The 16,007-nt window shown below is 49.3% G+C and overlaps 1 protein-coding gene across 6 annotated transcripts in view; it reads left to right on the top strand.

Annotated features, from left to right (window-relative positions):
• Positions 1-16,007, top strand: part of CALN1 (calneuron 1) — a 529,481-nt gene that overhangs the window by 263,830 nt on the left and 249,644 nt on the right. For all 6 annotated transcript variants that reach the window (XM_023246903.2, XM_023246902.2, XM_023246900.2 and 3 more), the window contains one exon: positions 6,345-6,488. In XM_023246903.2, the coding sequence (XP_023102671.1) occupies positions 6,345-6,488 (144 nt within the window). The remainder of the gene's footprint in view (positions 1-6,344; positions 6,489-16,007) is intronic.

The raw sequence follows: 16,007 nt of genomic DNA, 5'->3' as shown, positions 1-16,007 counted from the left end.
TAATGTGATCGGTCCTCACCCCGTCAGGCCAACCAGAAACCCCAGCATCATCCTCAACGCTCCCTCTCCTAGACGCCAGACTCCCGGGCCCTCCCGCCTGACCACGCAGAAAAGCCTCAGACCCTGTTAGCAGTGCTGTGGGGGTAAGCCCGGCTTCCTCACTTTCCCACAGACTGTGGTGAGTCCTCCCAGTAAGGCCCCCGCTTCTCACCTCCCAGCCACCCCGATGCTGGAGCCCTTGGTTTAAAAACCAGTCTAGGGGTGCCTGGGTGGCTCAGTCGGTTAAGCGTCCGACTTCGGCTCAGGTCATGATCTCGCGGTCCGTGGGTTCGAACCCCGCGTCGGGCTCTGTGCTGACAGCTCAGACCCTGGAGCCTGTTTCAGATTCTGTGTCTCCCTCTTTCTCTGACCCTCCCCTGTTCATGCTCTCTCTCTGTCTCAAAAATAAATAAATGTTAAAAAAAAAAAAACAAAAAAAAAAACAGTCTGATCCCGGGGCGCCAGGGTGGCTCAGTCGGTTAAGTGTCCAACTTTGGCTCAGGTCATGATCTCACGGTTCGTGAGCTGGAGTCCCATGGGCTGGCAGCACAGAGCCCACTTCGTATCCTCTGTCCCCATCCCGTCCCCACTCTCTCTTTCCCTCCCCCGCTCACGCACACACACACACACACTCTCTCTCTCTCTCTCAAAAATAAACATTAAAAAAATCAATCTGATCCTTTCCTTGATTGATTGATTGATTGATTGATTGGATTTATAACCACTGAGGACTCCCTGTGGCCTACAGCAGGGCTTGACAAATTTTAATCATAAAAGGCCAAAGTGTGAGTATTTCAGGCGTCATGGGCCAAACCGTTGCTGTCACGACTTCTCAATTTTACAGGTGTAGTGCGGAAGCAGTAGGACTGCAGACGACAGACCCTGACAGTGTGTAAATGAGCAAGCATGGATGCATTCCAAAAAAACCCCACCTTATTTACCAAACAGGTGGGGGGCCACATTTGGCCACAGGCCACCATTTGCCAACCCCCGGTTTGCAGGGTAAAGGTCACATGGCTCCCAAGGCCCTTTGCCATCTCGTCCTCGTGCACTTCCTCCCCTCATCTCTCTCTTTTTTTTTTTTAATGTTTATTTATTTTTGAGACAGAGAGAGACAGAGCATGAACGAGGGAGGGTCAGAGAGAGGGAGACAGAATCCGAAGCAGGCTCCAGGCTCCTAGCAATCAGCACGGAGCCCGACGCGGGGCTCGAACTCACGGACCGTGAGATCGTGACCTGAGCCGAAGTCGGACGCTCAACCGACTGAGCCACCCAGGCGCCCAGTCTCCCCTCATCTCTTAATGCCAAAGGATTCCGGTGTGACCCTTCCATAGGGTCATCTCTCTCGTATGGAAGGACGTCCATGGGGTTTTGTGTGGACTCCGATTCCTGCTCTTGTCATTCTCTGGTATGAAGATCCCGTTACCTCTCGGTCTAGACTAGACTAGACCAACTAGACTATAATCTTCTCATAGCTTGGAAAGTTTCTTTTGCCACCCAACTGTTCCAGCACAGCATATGGCCTGTGATAAGTAAACAGCAACTCTTCATCGAATGAATGCCTGTATTAATCACCTCTAAGTATTCATTCGTCCTTCTCAGAGAAGGTGCAAATCCTTCTAAATCTCTTTTCTCATTGACCCAGTCCCTGTCCTATTAATTTTCCTGAATAAAGACCACGAGGCTCCGATCGTGTATTTTCTGGTACACTTCTGTGGGTGTTTAATAATTGCCATGCTGAACTGCATGTCTCTGGTTCTGCCATTTCTCAGTGACGTCTATCAACAGAACACATCTTGTTCGTTAACAGAGTGATCGCTTCTTGTGGCTGAAGCCCATATTCTTCCTGGAGACACATGTCTGTGGAGACTAAACAGATTTCGCATCTAGCAGGGATTGAGATAGGAAAAAGTATTGTTCTTCATTACTGAGTTGAGTTTGCAAATTAGCGCTGTGAATTTCAGCTGCTTCTTCAAGGCCAGGACGCTAACCGATGACTGTTGACTCTGGCTGGATGTCATCTCATGCACACTTTATTGGAGTGTGACTCCAATAAACGGGCTGATGAATCCGTTCTGTATGATAGCCTGGCCTCTGCCATTGTTTTTGCCCGAACTGGCTATGTCCCTAGAGAGCGTCATGGACCCAAAGCCCGGTTCTTAGGGATACAGGTGGTCCCAGTGGTGGCTCTGATATTTTTAAGAAAATACACTTGCTGGTGTAATGAGAAGTAAATCTTTTGGGCTCTAGGGCAGTGTGCTTTCTAGTCAAGACCTTGCTCGGCCCCAGGACGTCAGGGTAGAGAGGCACTTAACCACGGCCACTTTCATACACCACAAACTGGCAGTGGGACAGGCTCTCGTCACCGCCACTGTCCCCTCTACTGTGGCCTGCAAAGGCATCTTGGAGGCAGAAGAATCACATACCGTTGCCTGATGTGCACGTATTGTGTGAGCATGAAATGTACTTAAAGACCAAAAGCACAGCACGCTTATGTAACCCTGAAGCACCAGGGACTTTAGCTCAGAGAGGGGATAAATTCCAGGGAAAAGTGCTCCGCATTACTGGGTTGTTCCTGCAACTTGATCTGTGGTCCCCACTTCCCAAGGATGTGGCCAGTGGCCAGAGCCCCTTCGTGTTGCCAGCAGCCTGCCCTGTAGCCACAGGCGGGGGGATCCGGCCTGCTTCCGTGTCTCCGCTGGTTTTATGGGCATATTTCTCACACCCTGTTCTGCTATTAAAAATAAAAATAAAACGAGGCACACATCACATGTCTCCGGCTGCAAGACCCATTTCCTTCTAATAAGCTTCTCGTTTGCCTGGGCTTTCCCTACCCTGGAAAGATTAAATCTCCAGAGGCTCCTATGATGGATTTCTAGTTTTGTACTTTTTTTTTTTTTTTGTCCCTGTTATTTTGAAAGAAAATGAAGTTAGTGAGCTTTGTCTGCCTTTGCAGACACTCTCTCTCTCTCTCTCTCTCTCTCTCTACCCGGGAGCCAGGAGCAGATATTCTGGGCAAACAGAATTACAGCTTTGTCCCACTTACTAGGGGCCACAGAAAACAGAACTCTGAGCTGATGTGTACCTGCGCGGTGCTGGAGCAGGGCTGGCCTGGTTACTCACGGCAGAACAGCAAACCGTGGGGGTTCGAGGACTCGGGGAAGCGTGTCCCTTCACAGGGCAGTTCCAGGATGGACGCTGTCCGACTCCAGCAGCCCAAGGGGGAGGCAACTGTAGAGCAGCCCGGGCAGTGAGGTGGGGGTCAGGAGGCCCTCATTTCCAGGCCAAGTTCACAAACATCCCTGGTCCGGCCTCTCCGGGGTGTCCCGTGTAGGGATACAGGCCAGTTCGTTTGTAAGATCTAGGACATACAGGGGATCCCAGGAAAGAGGCCAAGCCCTGTAATGGCCAGGGAGCTCACGACTGAGTCAGATGGAGGAGAAGTGGAGATGTGACTCGGGAAAGGAGAACAGGGGGCAGAGGTCAGCCGGAAGCCGGCCATCCAGATGGCCCGCCTAGGACCCTGGCCTCTTCTTTGACTCCAGCCTGGGCCCCTGTCATCCTCTGACATTTTCTACTGCCGCATGCTTTGTGCCAGTTCTGAAAGTAGAGGCCTGATGTAGAGGCTAGCACCCAACCCATTTTTCAGAAGGGGGGATTGAGGCTGAGGGAGCGGCCCGCCCCCGCTGCAGGGCAGGGTCAGGCTGACTTCCTGGTGGGCTGACTCCCACCTTGGGAGCCCCTGCGTCTGCATCCTCCTGCCCTTGGCATCTGGGCTCAGGCCATACGAGGCCGTGGTCTCCGCCCCGCTGTCCTTGAGTGCTGAGTGCCATGACCTCAAGCTGAGCAGTGGCTCTGAGCTCTTTCCGGGCCACCTGGGACTTGGTAGGAAAACATATGGCTGCCGTAGGGAATCTTGGGCATGTTTCATTGGTGAGAAAAGCCTAAAAGTGCAGACAAACCCCTTGATTCAGAATTTGGACCAGACTGAAATTTTTTCTTTATCCTCAATGGAAAAAAAGAGGGGCGTTTGAACGGCAGATTAATAGGGTATGAAGGAGAACACAGGCTTCCTGTTCTTCTCTTAAACACTTTAACAATGTCCACAGATCCCCAGAAAAGGTCTGGAAGGACCTTAGGGATCCTCGTGGCCAACCCAGCTCATTTACACATGAGCAATCTGAGGCCTCAGGGTTTGGCTGTGGACCTAATTAGCTAATGCGCCTGGCCAGGAGCCTAGGGTCCCGGCGCACAGGCTGGTCTTCTGTCTGCTGGAGCCCACACCTATTCTCAGAAAGCATTCAGCAGGCAGAATTCGTACCGATGGTGAATCTGCTGCTGACATGTGATCCTTACTTGTGCAGGGAGGATCTACCATTGGACACCTGTCTGGGTAGCGCCCCCTTCAGGGTGTGGATGGGAGTCCGAAGACGGATGACCACCACCGCCCCCCCCCGCCCCCACCCTCCGACCAGTAGCAGACAGGGAGAGAACATTGGCCATGGTGGGCAAAGATGTTTTTGTGGGAGGCCTGACACGATTTGGGCAGGTATAGAGGAAGACAGGGCATTTCAGGTGGAAATACCGGCTGGGACAGTGCAGCGGTCGGAAAACGGGGCCCTGGAGGTACCAGGCTCTCATCCTTGAGCCTGTAAATATTTCCTGGGAAAAAAAAGGCTTTTGCAGATGTTAAGTTGAGGACCTTGCGGTGAGGAGCTTATCCTGGATTACCTGGGAGGGCCCCAGATGCCGTCATGAGTGTCCTGATAAGTGAGAGGCAGGGGAAGATGGGAGACAGCAGAGGAAAAGGTGATGGGGCCATGGAGGCAGAGAGATTGGAGTGACCTGGCCACAAGCCGAGGAACGAGAGGCAGCCACCAAGAGCTGGAAGAGGCAAGGGACAGATTCTGCCCTAAGAGACCACAGCCCCGTCCACACCTTGATTTTGGTCCAGTGGTACTGATTTCGTGCTTCTGGCTTCCAGATGCTTCGAGAATAAATTTCTGTTGTTGTAAGCTGCCACGTTTGTGGTGATTTGTGACAGCAGCCGCAGGAAATTGGTACCAACGGGAAGGGACGAAGCTTGTTTGGGTGAGGGTGTGGTTCAAGGTATTTGCCAGGAGCACGGCCAGATATTTAGAGAGGTATTTAGCAGGTAAAGGGGTTAGGGCCAGTGTCTCGTGTTAGTTGGAGGAATTCCTGCAAGCTTCTGCATGGATCTTTCCCTCCCGACTAGAGCGTAGGGCTCTGGAGGAGAACCACGGCACCCAACAGATTGTTGTTCGTTCTCTGCGGCACTTAATTCCGTGCTCCCTGGGTACAGACAGCCAATACTTGTTGAACAGCATGATGGATGTTGGCAGCTGCCATACCTGGGCTTGCACCGGCTTTATTGATGAGCAGTCAAAGCTGGCCAAGTCTGCTGTGCAGATCCCATTGATGAACCTGTCATCTTGAGACCACGGTCTCAAATTAATTCCCTGTGCCCTGCCTCGAGGTGGTAGGATGTGGTGGGATGCACCCAGCCCACCCGGGACTGATGGGCTGCCCGGGCTCTGGAGGGAGGGGCTCTGGGTGGAACGCAGAACAGCTCAGGTTGGGGTCAGAGGACAGGCGATCACCTGCCGAGTGGAGTGGCCTTATTGATAGCAGAGTCCAATTCTCCGCCGGCCTGGAGAGGATGTGATTAAAGATGCTTTTTGGGCCTTTATGACACTCTTATCGATCCGAGGTTGTTTATAGCCATAAAACAGCTGTAAATTAGGGGCCTGAGATAAAAACAGCAGGATACTTAACTCCTGTCTTCCTGTGAGGTTGAAAGAGCTCTCTGTACCTCTTCCACAGCGGTAGGGAGCTGAGACACCGGTGGGCAAAGGGGAATCTCTTCTTTCCTGCAAACGAATGGCCCAGGTTAAGAGGCAGCTCTCTCCTCGCAGCTGAAACCCAACTGCTCGTTCCTGCTCAGGAAGTGTCCTCGGTTAACACGAGCGTCGACTGGGACCACAGTCCAACTGTGCGCCGACCGCGGGGTTTTAGGAGGGTCCGGGCCTCCCGAAGCTGGTTTTCTTTTCCCCCTTCCCTTCCTTGTTTCTCATTTCCTTTTCTCTTCCTTTCTGTGTGCTCTTTCTCTTCTTCCTCTCTTTTCTTTTGTCCCTCTTTTGGCTGCTTCTTTTATCTGATTAAACGGTTCTGACCTGTTGCTATTCGTAAAGCAGTTAGGAGTGTTCAGCGGGGTATCGCCAATCATTTCAGCGCAAGAGACCAAGACGTGTGACCGTTGGACCTTCTTTGCTTTCCCCTTGTAGAGATCCGAGAGGCCTTTCGGGTTCTGGACCGAGATGGGAACGGCTTCATCTCCAAGCAGGAGCTAGGAATGGCCATGCGCTCTTTGGGGTACATGCCGAGTGAGGTGGAACTGGCCATCATCATGCAGCGCCTGGACATGGACGGTGAGACCCCGGCACGCGGCATGGCCCCCGAGATGAGCCCCAGCTTGTCAGCGAGACTCCCCCCCACCCCGCCCCCAAGCTTATTCATTTGTTTTGAGACACAAAGAGAGTGTGAGCAGGGGAGGGGCAGAGAGAGGGGGAGAGAAGGAGAATCCCAAGCAGGCTCCAAACTGTCAGCGCAGAGCCCCACTCGGGGCTTGAACTCATGAATTGTGAGATCGTGACCCGAGGTGAGATCAAGAGTTGGACCCTTAACTGGCTGAGCCACCCGGGTGCCCCGGCGAGACCTTGGTGTTAAAGGGCCTTGCGCTTGGGGTCAGAAGGCTTGGGCTCATGTCTCAGTTTACATTTGAGGGCTAGATTAGGGTTTTTCAAACAATATTCCGTGGAGTCCCAGGGCCCTGCAGAGGTGGTTCTGGGGCCACTGGCAGGGCAGGGTGAAGAAGGAGGCTGGGCTAGTGGAACAGCCACCATAATTCTCTCCACCTCCCCTCCCTCTCTTTTAAATAGCGTTACTGAGCCAGAACTCACATGCCATAACACTCACCCATTGAAATTGTGTGAACCAGTGGCTTTTAGTGTATTCGCAGATTTGGGTAACCAACGCCATAATCAATTTTAGGACATTTTCACCACTCCGAAAAGAAGCTCTGCGTTTTAGCTGCCACCTCTCAATCCCTCTATCACCCAAGCCCTAGGCAACCACTAATCTACTGGTCTCTGTGGATGTGCCTCTCTGGACATGTCATATCAATGGAATCCTACAACGTACGGTCCTTTGTGACTGGCTGCTCTTACTTAGCATAATGTTCATAAGGTTTATCCATGTTGTAGCATGTATTAGGACATTTTTTTTCTTTTTTACGGCCAAATCATGTGGCGTTGTCTGGGTATAACAGCTCTTTCCTATTGCTTTACTGACTGGGTTTCTACATACAACCTCACGGGGACGGGGGCGGGTGGGGGAGTGAGGTTTCACTGTACTTTCAAAAAGTTCCAAAAAAAACAACACCTTACATCTTTGAGGTTCTTTCCTCGTCTAAAACCCGGAGGCTACCCCAAACCTGTTGTGACCCTCCCGACGTTCAGATTCTGCCTTGACTGAAGGTCCAAGAAAAAGCCTTCTTCTTATTTTTTTTTTCAACACACTCCCCCCCTCTGAAAAGCAGCTTGATCCCAGGCCTCAGGGGTCCAGCGTGGTGGGCATTGGGACTCTCAGGTAGAGCATAAAGCGTGTAAGTGAAAAAAAGGAAGCAGGAGATGATGGGGTCGGGAAGTCCTTTGAAGGAAAGGACCATGGGAGGGAGATGTTTACTTGGCCTCCAGGCTGATTGGAAGAAACCGCTCGGTCCTGTTACTTTGCTGGAGTTGCCGGAAGGATGATAATAAGGGTGGCCATATGGCGAATGAACCCCAGCGCCAACCACGAAGCGCAGCTGTGACCATTTATTTTCTGGTTCAGGAAAGAGATGTTTCATCAGGGGTGTTCAGCGGTATGAGCAGTCCCAGCCTTGTCCTCAACGGCTCTGATTGATTGTGATTCACCATGTCTTTGCAGGCCTGATTTGACCTTGCTTTATATTTAGCTGCTTGCTTTAGATATTTCTGAAAAGCCGGAGCGAAGCACATATCGTATAGCAAAGTCTGTTTTCCGTTGACCCCCATCATCATTTCGGAGATACATTTCCAGAAAAAGTTTCCTTCTTAAAATAATAGAGATCTTAATTTATACCTCTGTTCGTGGAACGAAGATTTTGCGCTTTTGAGTCTCTGCCCACAACTCCCTATAACAAAACCTAAGTGGAATGGACTAGAAGCAAATGGAATTAGTTACACTTAATAAAAAACAACAACAACAACAACAACAAAAAAACGAGCCAGGGCTATTGGGGGTGAGTTACTCCGATGAAATCGTGGGGTCTGCCTCAAAGTTCTTTCCGGTTCTTTGTGTATTCAGTCATCAGATCTCTCAGCTCACAGGGAGTTTTTACATTGTTGCAAATCTTCCCTGATTCCTCGAGGTCTTGGAGTCCCGAGGGATCTGGTGCGCCCGTGGCAAATTTCCGTTCGGTTTAAGAGCTTTCAAGTGTCACCAACTTACTTACCACTCATCTTACTCAAAGGAATGCCAAAGGAAGAACTTCCCAGAAGTTAAAAGAACTTGACAGTTTTCTTGCAGAGAATTTCTATTAGTTCCTTTAACAAAAGCTGAGGCCATCAGCTGCTTTGCAGTCACTCCATCAGGTAAAGACACATTTTTTTTTTTTTTTTACTTTTTTAAAATATTTATTTATTTTTGAGAGAGAGAGAGAGTGCAAGGGCAGAGAGAGAGAGGAGGACAGAGAATCTGAAGCAGGCTCTGTGCCGACAGCAGAGAGCCCGACTTGGGGCGCAAACTCATGAACCTTGAGACCATGACCTGAGCCACCCAGGCGCCCCACATTTCTTTACATTTGAAGCTCAGCTTCTTCGAGGTTCTGTTTTGTTGCCCACACAAGCTTTAATACAGAAGGTATGAAGACAGGGCAGCCGTGCACAGAGAAGGAACTTTCTACCCAGTTTATTAATTGCCTAAGCGTCAAAAGAACTAAGTGATAGATGCCCAGTCTGAGACTGAACCGTGTCTTTAAGAGTTCTGCAAATGACGCTGGTAAGTGACATTTCTGGGGTACTGCATTCTGGATACGGATGGACTGTTTTTCAGTGTCTTTCTCTGAAACGGGCCTTTTGAGCTTCTGTTAAAACAAACAAACAAACAAAAAAATAGGTCCTAATTATATCCTTCCTTTCTAGCTTCTGTAACTGGGAGTTCTCCACGGAGATTCAGCCTTACTGAATTAAGTTATTCTCTGGCACGAAACTTCTGGCGTGGCAGAAATTTTTATGGGGATAATGCCAAAAACACAGGGTGTCTGGGCTGGAGCCTAAGCTCCATGCTTAGCTTGTAAGATGATGGTGCCTCCGGGCCCGCAGACCCCGGTGTCCCGGGGCAGCGGGAGAGGGGGCAGTGCCTCCGTCCATGCAAGCTGGCCGTGATTAGGAGCGGGTCTGGCCCACACACCGCTCTTCTCTTTCTGGGGTCCCTGCCGGTCTGCCCGACGGTGAGGTCATACCTTCGGCACAAGGCCCGGCTGGAGCAGCCTAAGTGTGTCTGTGCAACCCAATTTGACACATGAGGCTTTCATTAGGTGGTTCCTTGGGAGTGGGGTGCCTTGCCGCCAAAGCGTGTAATAGCAAGCTCCCTGGATTAGGCAGCTCGGCGGGATTTCCCGGACACAGAGCCCGCAGCCAGACAGCTGCAGCCTGTGTGTGTGGAGCTGGTTTTCCAGAGGACACCGTGGAAGGCAGGCTGCAGGGTCTGGGATTGCTGTCTGGGCCTGTGGCCAATTTGCATTCAGTGCTGCCCCCGCGTGTGTGTGCGTGCACACGCGTGTGTGCGCCGTGAGGGCAGATGTGCTCAGAGTGAAATAAACAGGAAACCAGAATTTGCGCCTGCGCCCATTGCTTCCTCTTTGGCCCTTGACTGCAGAGGCTCTTTCTCGTCGCTTTGACTCCATTCCACACCCCCTGGTGCTCGCGGTTCTTCTTCCGTTTTATCAGCCTCTGCAGCCGAGGGGACTTTTGCCCGAACGCCAGCTGGGAACCAGAATCCCCCTTTCCTGGATGCTTTTGGCCAGGATCTCCCCTTCAGCTCAGAAACTGCAAGCCTGCAGAACTCGCAATGCAGCCCCTGGAGGCGTTTAATGAAGCCCAGCGCCCCAAGGCCTGCCTCGCATGCGGGGGAAGCAACTTCTCTCCATTGCCTCTGGCTACTGGTCATGTGCCGTCCTTGGAAGAATTGACAAATTAGTCACCCCAAAAAGTATCTGCACCCAAAAACAGTATCTGCAAAGCTTACCACTTTCATAGAAGCGGGTTGAGAAAGGCTGCTTGGAAAGGACTCGGGTTTTCTGCCACGACCCGTCTGTTCCTCGCACCTCTGCGTTTCCCACGGTGGCTCCAGGGGCCCCTCCGAGCCTGCAGCCTCCTTCACAGGGGAATAAGGCCCTGGTGTCTTCAAGTCCCAAGGGCTAGTTTTGACTGCTCTCCAGATTTTAATAGTTTCACCAGCCACAGCCATGTGGCCATCTGGAATGAATCCAGCTAGCTTTGCACACAGTTTCCCAAAAGCAGTCAAACCAGAAGGCCTTTTCGGCCACTTGGGGCCTCTGCAAGGGCCCCACTCGCGGGTGCTGATGCCGACCTCTCCCCCTGCAAGCTTTCCTTGGGGGCTCCTGCCCTTACAGAACAGAAGGCCCTCTTTTGAAACCAAGGTAGGCCTTGCCTTCTTTCTCCTCGATTTCCTTTCTGCCTCTCGAAGGTGCAGAATGTCAGGAAATTCCAGCAAATGTGGGCTTTTGAAATGACTTCCTATCTCTTAACGGGTTCGTAGTTTGCTTTTAGGCCCACCTCTGTCTGGAGAGTGAATTTGACCCCGTTTAGCTCGACCTTGAAAAGATTTATCTGGCGGCCGCCGTGTGTGAACTTGCTTATTTCTGTGGTTGGCCAAGTTCACTTTGGTTCATTTTGAGACAAGTCACTGAACTGCAAAGAACAAAACCGTGGCCGGAGTCACGTGGCACCGTTAGCAATGGGCCTGTTGTGCCCACGCCTTCACATGCACGTCTTCCCCACCTCGGCTGCCTGTTCCTTACAGGTACGTCCTTTGCGGATTAGTCAGGATCATGACCTCTCTTGTGACCATTTGCGATCTCCTAGAAGGCGAAAGTGGAGGCCTAATTCGGAGGAGCGCTCACGTCTGCCTCACTTTCATGCAAGTCTGGTACTGGTTTGGATGCTCTGGGACTGCCGTGAGCTAGAACGCACGCTTGTTTCCTGTGTGTGAGGGAGGATGCTTGCCCACAGGCTGCATGAGTGAAGCAGAAGGCGTATAGCGGGGCGGAGGGACACTTGGGGCTTTGTTATAGCGGGGCGGAGGGACACTTGGGGCTTTGTAGCCCCAAGGGGGCGTGTTAAACAACAGACCAGTAGAGTCAGACTCACAGCGGGGCCCAGAAGCCTGCAACCTTCTTTAACATCAAGTTACAGACAGCAGTGTGTCCACTGACATAACCAGGGGACTTTGGACCCAAGGAAAAATCTAAAGCTGTGAGCACTTGTCCGAGCAAGAAGGTCTAAGTTAGAGGTAAATGCCTGTAAGGCAGAGGAGATTTTTCCTTTGGGAATTTGACGAAGGACGAGGACAGTCTGCGGTAGGCCAGCCCTGCCTGAAGGCAGGAGTCCCTCCCAGACAGACCTCACTCCTCCGGATGCCCCAGCTTTCTCCCTCCTCCGTCGGCGGGCCAGGGACCTGCAGACTAGGCATCACCTGGGAGCTTGCTTAAAATGCCAAAGCTCGGTTCCACCCCAGATCTGCTGATTCAGAGCCTGCATTTTTTAAAGTTATTTACTTATTTTGAGAGAGAGAGCAAGCGAGCTCACATGGGGGAGGGACAGAGAGAGGGAGAGAGAGAGAGAGAGAGAGAATCCCAAGCAGGCTCTGTACTCATGTGGGGGCTCATAGTCACTAACAGTGAGATCATGACCCGAGCTGAAATCAGGAGTCAGACGTGTAAGTTGGACTGAGCCACCCAGGTGCCCCAAGAGCCTGAATTTTAACCAAAGTCCCAGGTTATACATATAGGCAGGAAAGTTTGAGAAGTGCTAGTCTAAGGCACAACTTTGAGAAGGTGTTTCCTTGTTTGAGGTTATCTCCGTGGAGTGAGGCCCCTCCCCAGTCTCCTGCCAGAAACTCCCCGCCCAGGGATTCGCGACTTACAAACTGGAAGTAATTCACAAAGCCAAAGTCCTGGCGGAGGTCAGTTACAGGAATATATCCAAATATTTGCCTTTGTGAATACTCACAAAGAGCATCAAACTATTATATATGTCACTCCTTGTCAGTGCATTATTGCTGAATGTACTTGGATCTTGCCGTGGTTAAGTCTTAGCTGGGTAAGGATAACGATGACCAACACTTATGTAAGCTCACCATGTCCCCAGTAACAGCAGAATAACACAGGTGCAGTCTTTACCTTGACCACACACTGTTATAGGCTTTATTAACTTTTTAACTTTATTAACTTCTTTGTTCTCATATCATAGGTACTAAGTAGTAGGATTCTCATTTTTGTAGATGACAAAAATGAAGTAAGTAACTTGCCTGGTTCATGTTGCTGGTCAGACCATATGAATTTAAGGTCTTAACCACGTATCTTGTAGATGCATTATTTGTGTGTGTGTGTGTGTGTGATTTTAGTTGGTATAGGTCACTTAGGGTGACAGCAGGGCATTGAAGCGGTGACTAAACAGGACACCCACATACACACGTACCCCAGGGTCATGACGTCACCTAGGTATTTCAGACCTATAGGTGAATGTGTTGGTTACCAATTACTGTTCCAGATAGTCTCCTGCTGTCACCTTTGGATGTATGACAAGCTCCAGCCGCTTCCAAGGTTATGCTGGTAGGAGTCAAGCCTGACCCTAGAACAGAGTCTATGAATTGAAGATGGTTGCTCGTTGCTTTAATGAGGGGAATCCTTTTTAGGTCCTCTGGGGATATATAGTCGGGGTAGATGTTCATGAAAAATCAACTTCAAGCTTTCTGACTCTGGGAGCAATTCCTTCTTCTGTGTTATGCCAGGGAAAGTGTACCATCTTAAACGTATTGATAGTTGGCCATATTGAATCCAACCTTCAGCCAAAGATCAGACTGTCTGAGCCACTTCTAACTACCCAAACCGAGGTAATAAAAACAATTTCTGGTAATGAGTACCCATTTCAGTAAAAGCGTCCTCAGCTGATATTATATTCTCTTTCCCCTGTTTTAGCGCCCTGGAATCCAATGTTAACACTGATAGAAATTACCAGCATCTCACCTCTCTGTGTTCTCTCCTACCAGACTTGAAACTTCTCCTGGGACGTGTCCAATCTGATCGTAATCATGGGGGTGTAAAGGCAGCAAAATTCGGTGGGAGTAGATCTTGAAAATAGGCATCCCCCTTCAAGGCAGCCACTGCAGCTGTGTTTCTTCCAGGTCTTCAAGCTGGTCTTGTCTGACCTCAGGGAGATCTCAGAGAGGACACGAGGGAGATTCTGGCATTCTGTATTCTGAATCCACCCAGAGATCCCCATTCCAAGTCTTAGGTCGCACTCCTTTCCTTCCGATCAGTGCCCTAAATTTATTTTACATCAGAGATCTGGGAAGTCCATGATCTCAACTTAACAACTCTACAGACCACACAGTGAACCTTGGGGTCCTGCCTGCAGTTGCCTGAAGCACGTGATTCTTTTGGGGCCACCTTGGAATCACTCTTGTTCTCTGACTGTGACCAGAGCTGAGAGTTTCAAGGTCTGAGCTTGTTTTTTCTCTCTCAAGGGCGTTCACAAGCAGCCCGCCCTCCACACTCCTTGTAGTCATCATTGCTGCCGTAAAGGTCAAACACAGGAACTACATGGGTCTTCGAAAGCCTTGCTTTCAATAATTATTTTATCCCAAGAAACCACAGATGACATTTAATTAATTATGATGCCACTTCTGTCAAGGATACCCGTATCCTGTTTTTCACTGGCAGGAAGGTCAGCGCTTCATTTAATAATAGAGGTGAGCAAACCAGTCTCAGAATCCCATTTGGAAAGGTTGTTTCTTCCTGGTATACACACTACATCATGAACACAGAAACCGTGTTGGATTCCTAGAGGCAAGAGCATTATGTGGAAGACAAGAACTTGCTACAGTCCTTCATACGTAAATAACATTTCTGTCAGGCAAGGTGTACCGAAAGGAATACGTGAGAGGGACATCTCAGAACACCCCGACCAGTATTTAGCATTATTTAATAAGTCATTCCTGGAGCACCTGGGTGGCTCAGTCGGTTGAACATCCGGCTTCGGCCCAGGTCACGATCTCACAGTCTGAGTTCGAGCCCCCCTTCGGGCTCTGTGCTGACAGCTCAGAGCCTGGAGCCTGCTTCGGATTCTGTGTCTCCCTCTCTCGCTGCCCCTCCCCCACTTATGCTCTCTCTCTCTCTCTCTCTCTCTCTCTCTCTCTCTCTCTTTCTCTCTCTCTCTCTGTCAAAAATAAATAAACATTAAAAAAATTAAAAAAAAATAAACCAGAAATTAATAAAAGTTTGACTAAGGATCCTACCCATTTGGAATCTAAAAATTAAAAACCAAAAACCCTTCCAACTTAATGAATAATTTCATGAGTTGACTCTGAGAAAAAAATGCAATAAATTGAAAAATATAGCATATTTAATTAAGAATTAAATAGAGTTGCCACTAAAACTGGAATGAAAAAATGTGGGAAATTTAAAAATACTTGAAAAATTTTTGTGAAAATACATTTGAACATCTACACGAAATGGAGAGTTTTCTGGAAAATATAAATTCTTGAAATGAAGTCAAGCCCAAGTCAGTAGTCCAACCTGGAAGTTGCCTACTGGCCGGCTTACCAGCCAAATACAGCTTATAGCCCTGTTTTATTGGGCTCACAGATCATTTTATAGAGCAGAAAACCTCATGTTAAAAATATGCACTTCTCTGGGGCGCCTTGGTGGCTCAGTTGGGTCAGTGTCCGACGCTTGATTTCAGCTGAAGTCATGATCTCACGGTTCCTGGGATCAAGTCCTGCGTCAGGCTTTGCACTGACAGTACGGAACCTGCTGGGGATTCTCTCTCTCTCTCTCTCTCTCTCTCTCTCTCTCTCTCTCTCTCTCTCAAAATAAATACAAATAAAAAACTTAAAAAATATGCACTTCTCTCTCCTCTTAAAACCTTGGAGAATTTAACAAGACTGGACCAAATTCCTTCACTACAAAAATTTGGTGGAACTGAGTGGCTGTCTCCCTCTAGGCAAGGCAAATGCCACAGTCTCTGCCATTCCTTATCGTCTTACACATGCCTCCTCCCTTTAGATGGACTAGCTCAGGCCCTGTAGGCTTTGGAGTGTGGCACGGTGCCTGAATTTAGGACCAGTGAATGGTGAGGGGATCTTCCACTGCTATGGCAATTCATTCTTCCTTTCCCTTGGTTTTAATTCTATAATGTTTTTGTGTTTGTTTCGTCTTTCTGTGTGTGTTCCCGTGTTGCTTATTTGTTGTCATTTCTAGCAACTTCCGTAGCTGACTTATTTTAATTTTTTTTTATTATTTACTAACTAAGGCAACTGAGGCAGGAAATTTGCCACTGAGAAGAGCTTTAGTAATGTCTCCCAGTTTTACTGTTTCACTGTTTGCTTCACAATATTTTATTGTGTGTTTTCATTCCCTCTGCCACTCTACAGATTCTTTAGGAAAGCGTTTTATGATTTCCAAGTCACTGGAATTTTGAGTTTCTAGTTCACATTTAAATTTTCTAGTTTTATTGCATCGTGGAAAGTAAATATGACCTATTTGGGACGATTTTCTTTGTAACCAAGAATATGAGCTTTTATGAAGGTGTCGCCTCTATGGTACGAGGCTTTCGTACGTGCAT

The sequence above is a fragment of the Felis catus genome, chromosome E3 (assembly GCF_018350175.1).
Source record: "Felis catus isolate Fca126 chromosome E3, F.catus_Fca126_mat1.0, whole genome shotgun sequence".
Lineage (NCBI taxonomy): Eukaryota > Metazoa > Chordata > Mammalia > Carnivora > Felidae > Felis > Felis catus.
The sequence above is the reverse complement of the archived record's forward strand: the minus strand, read 5'-3'. Positions and strand labels throughout refer to the sequence as shown.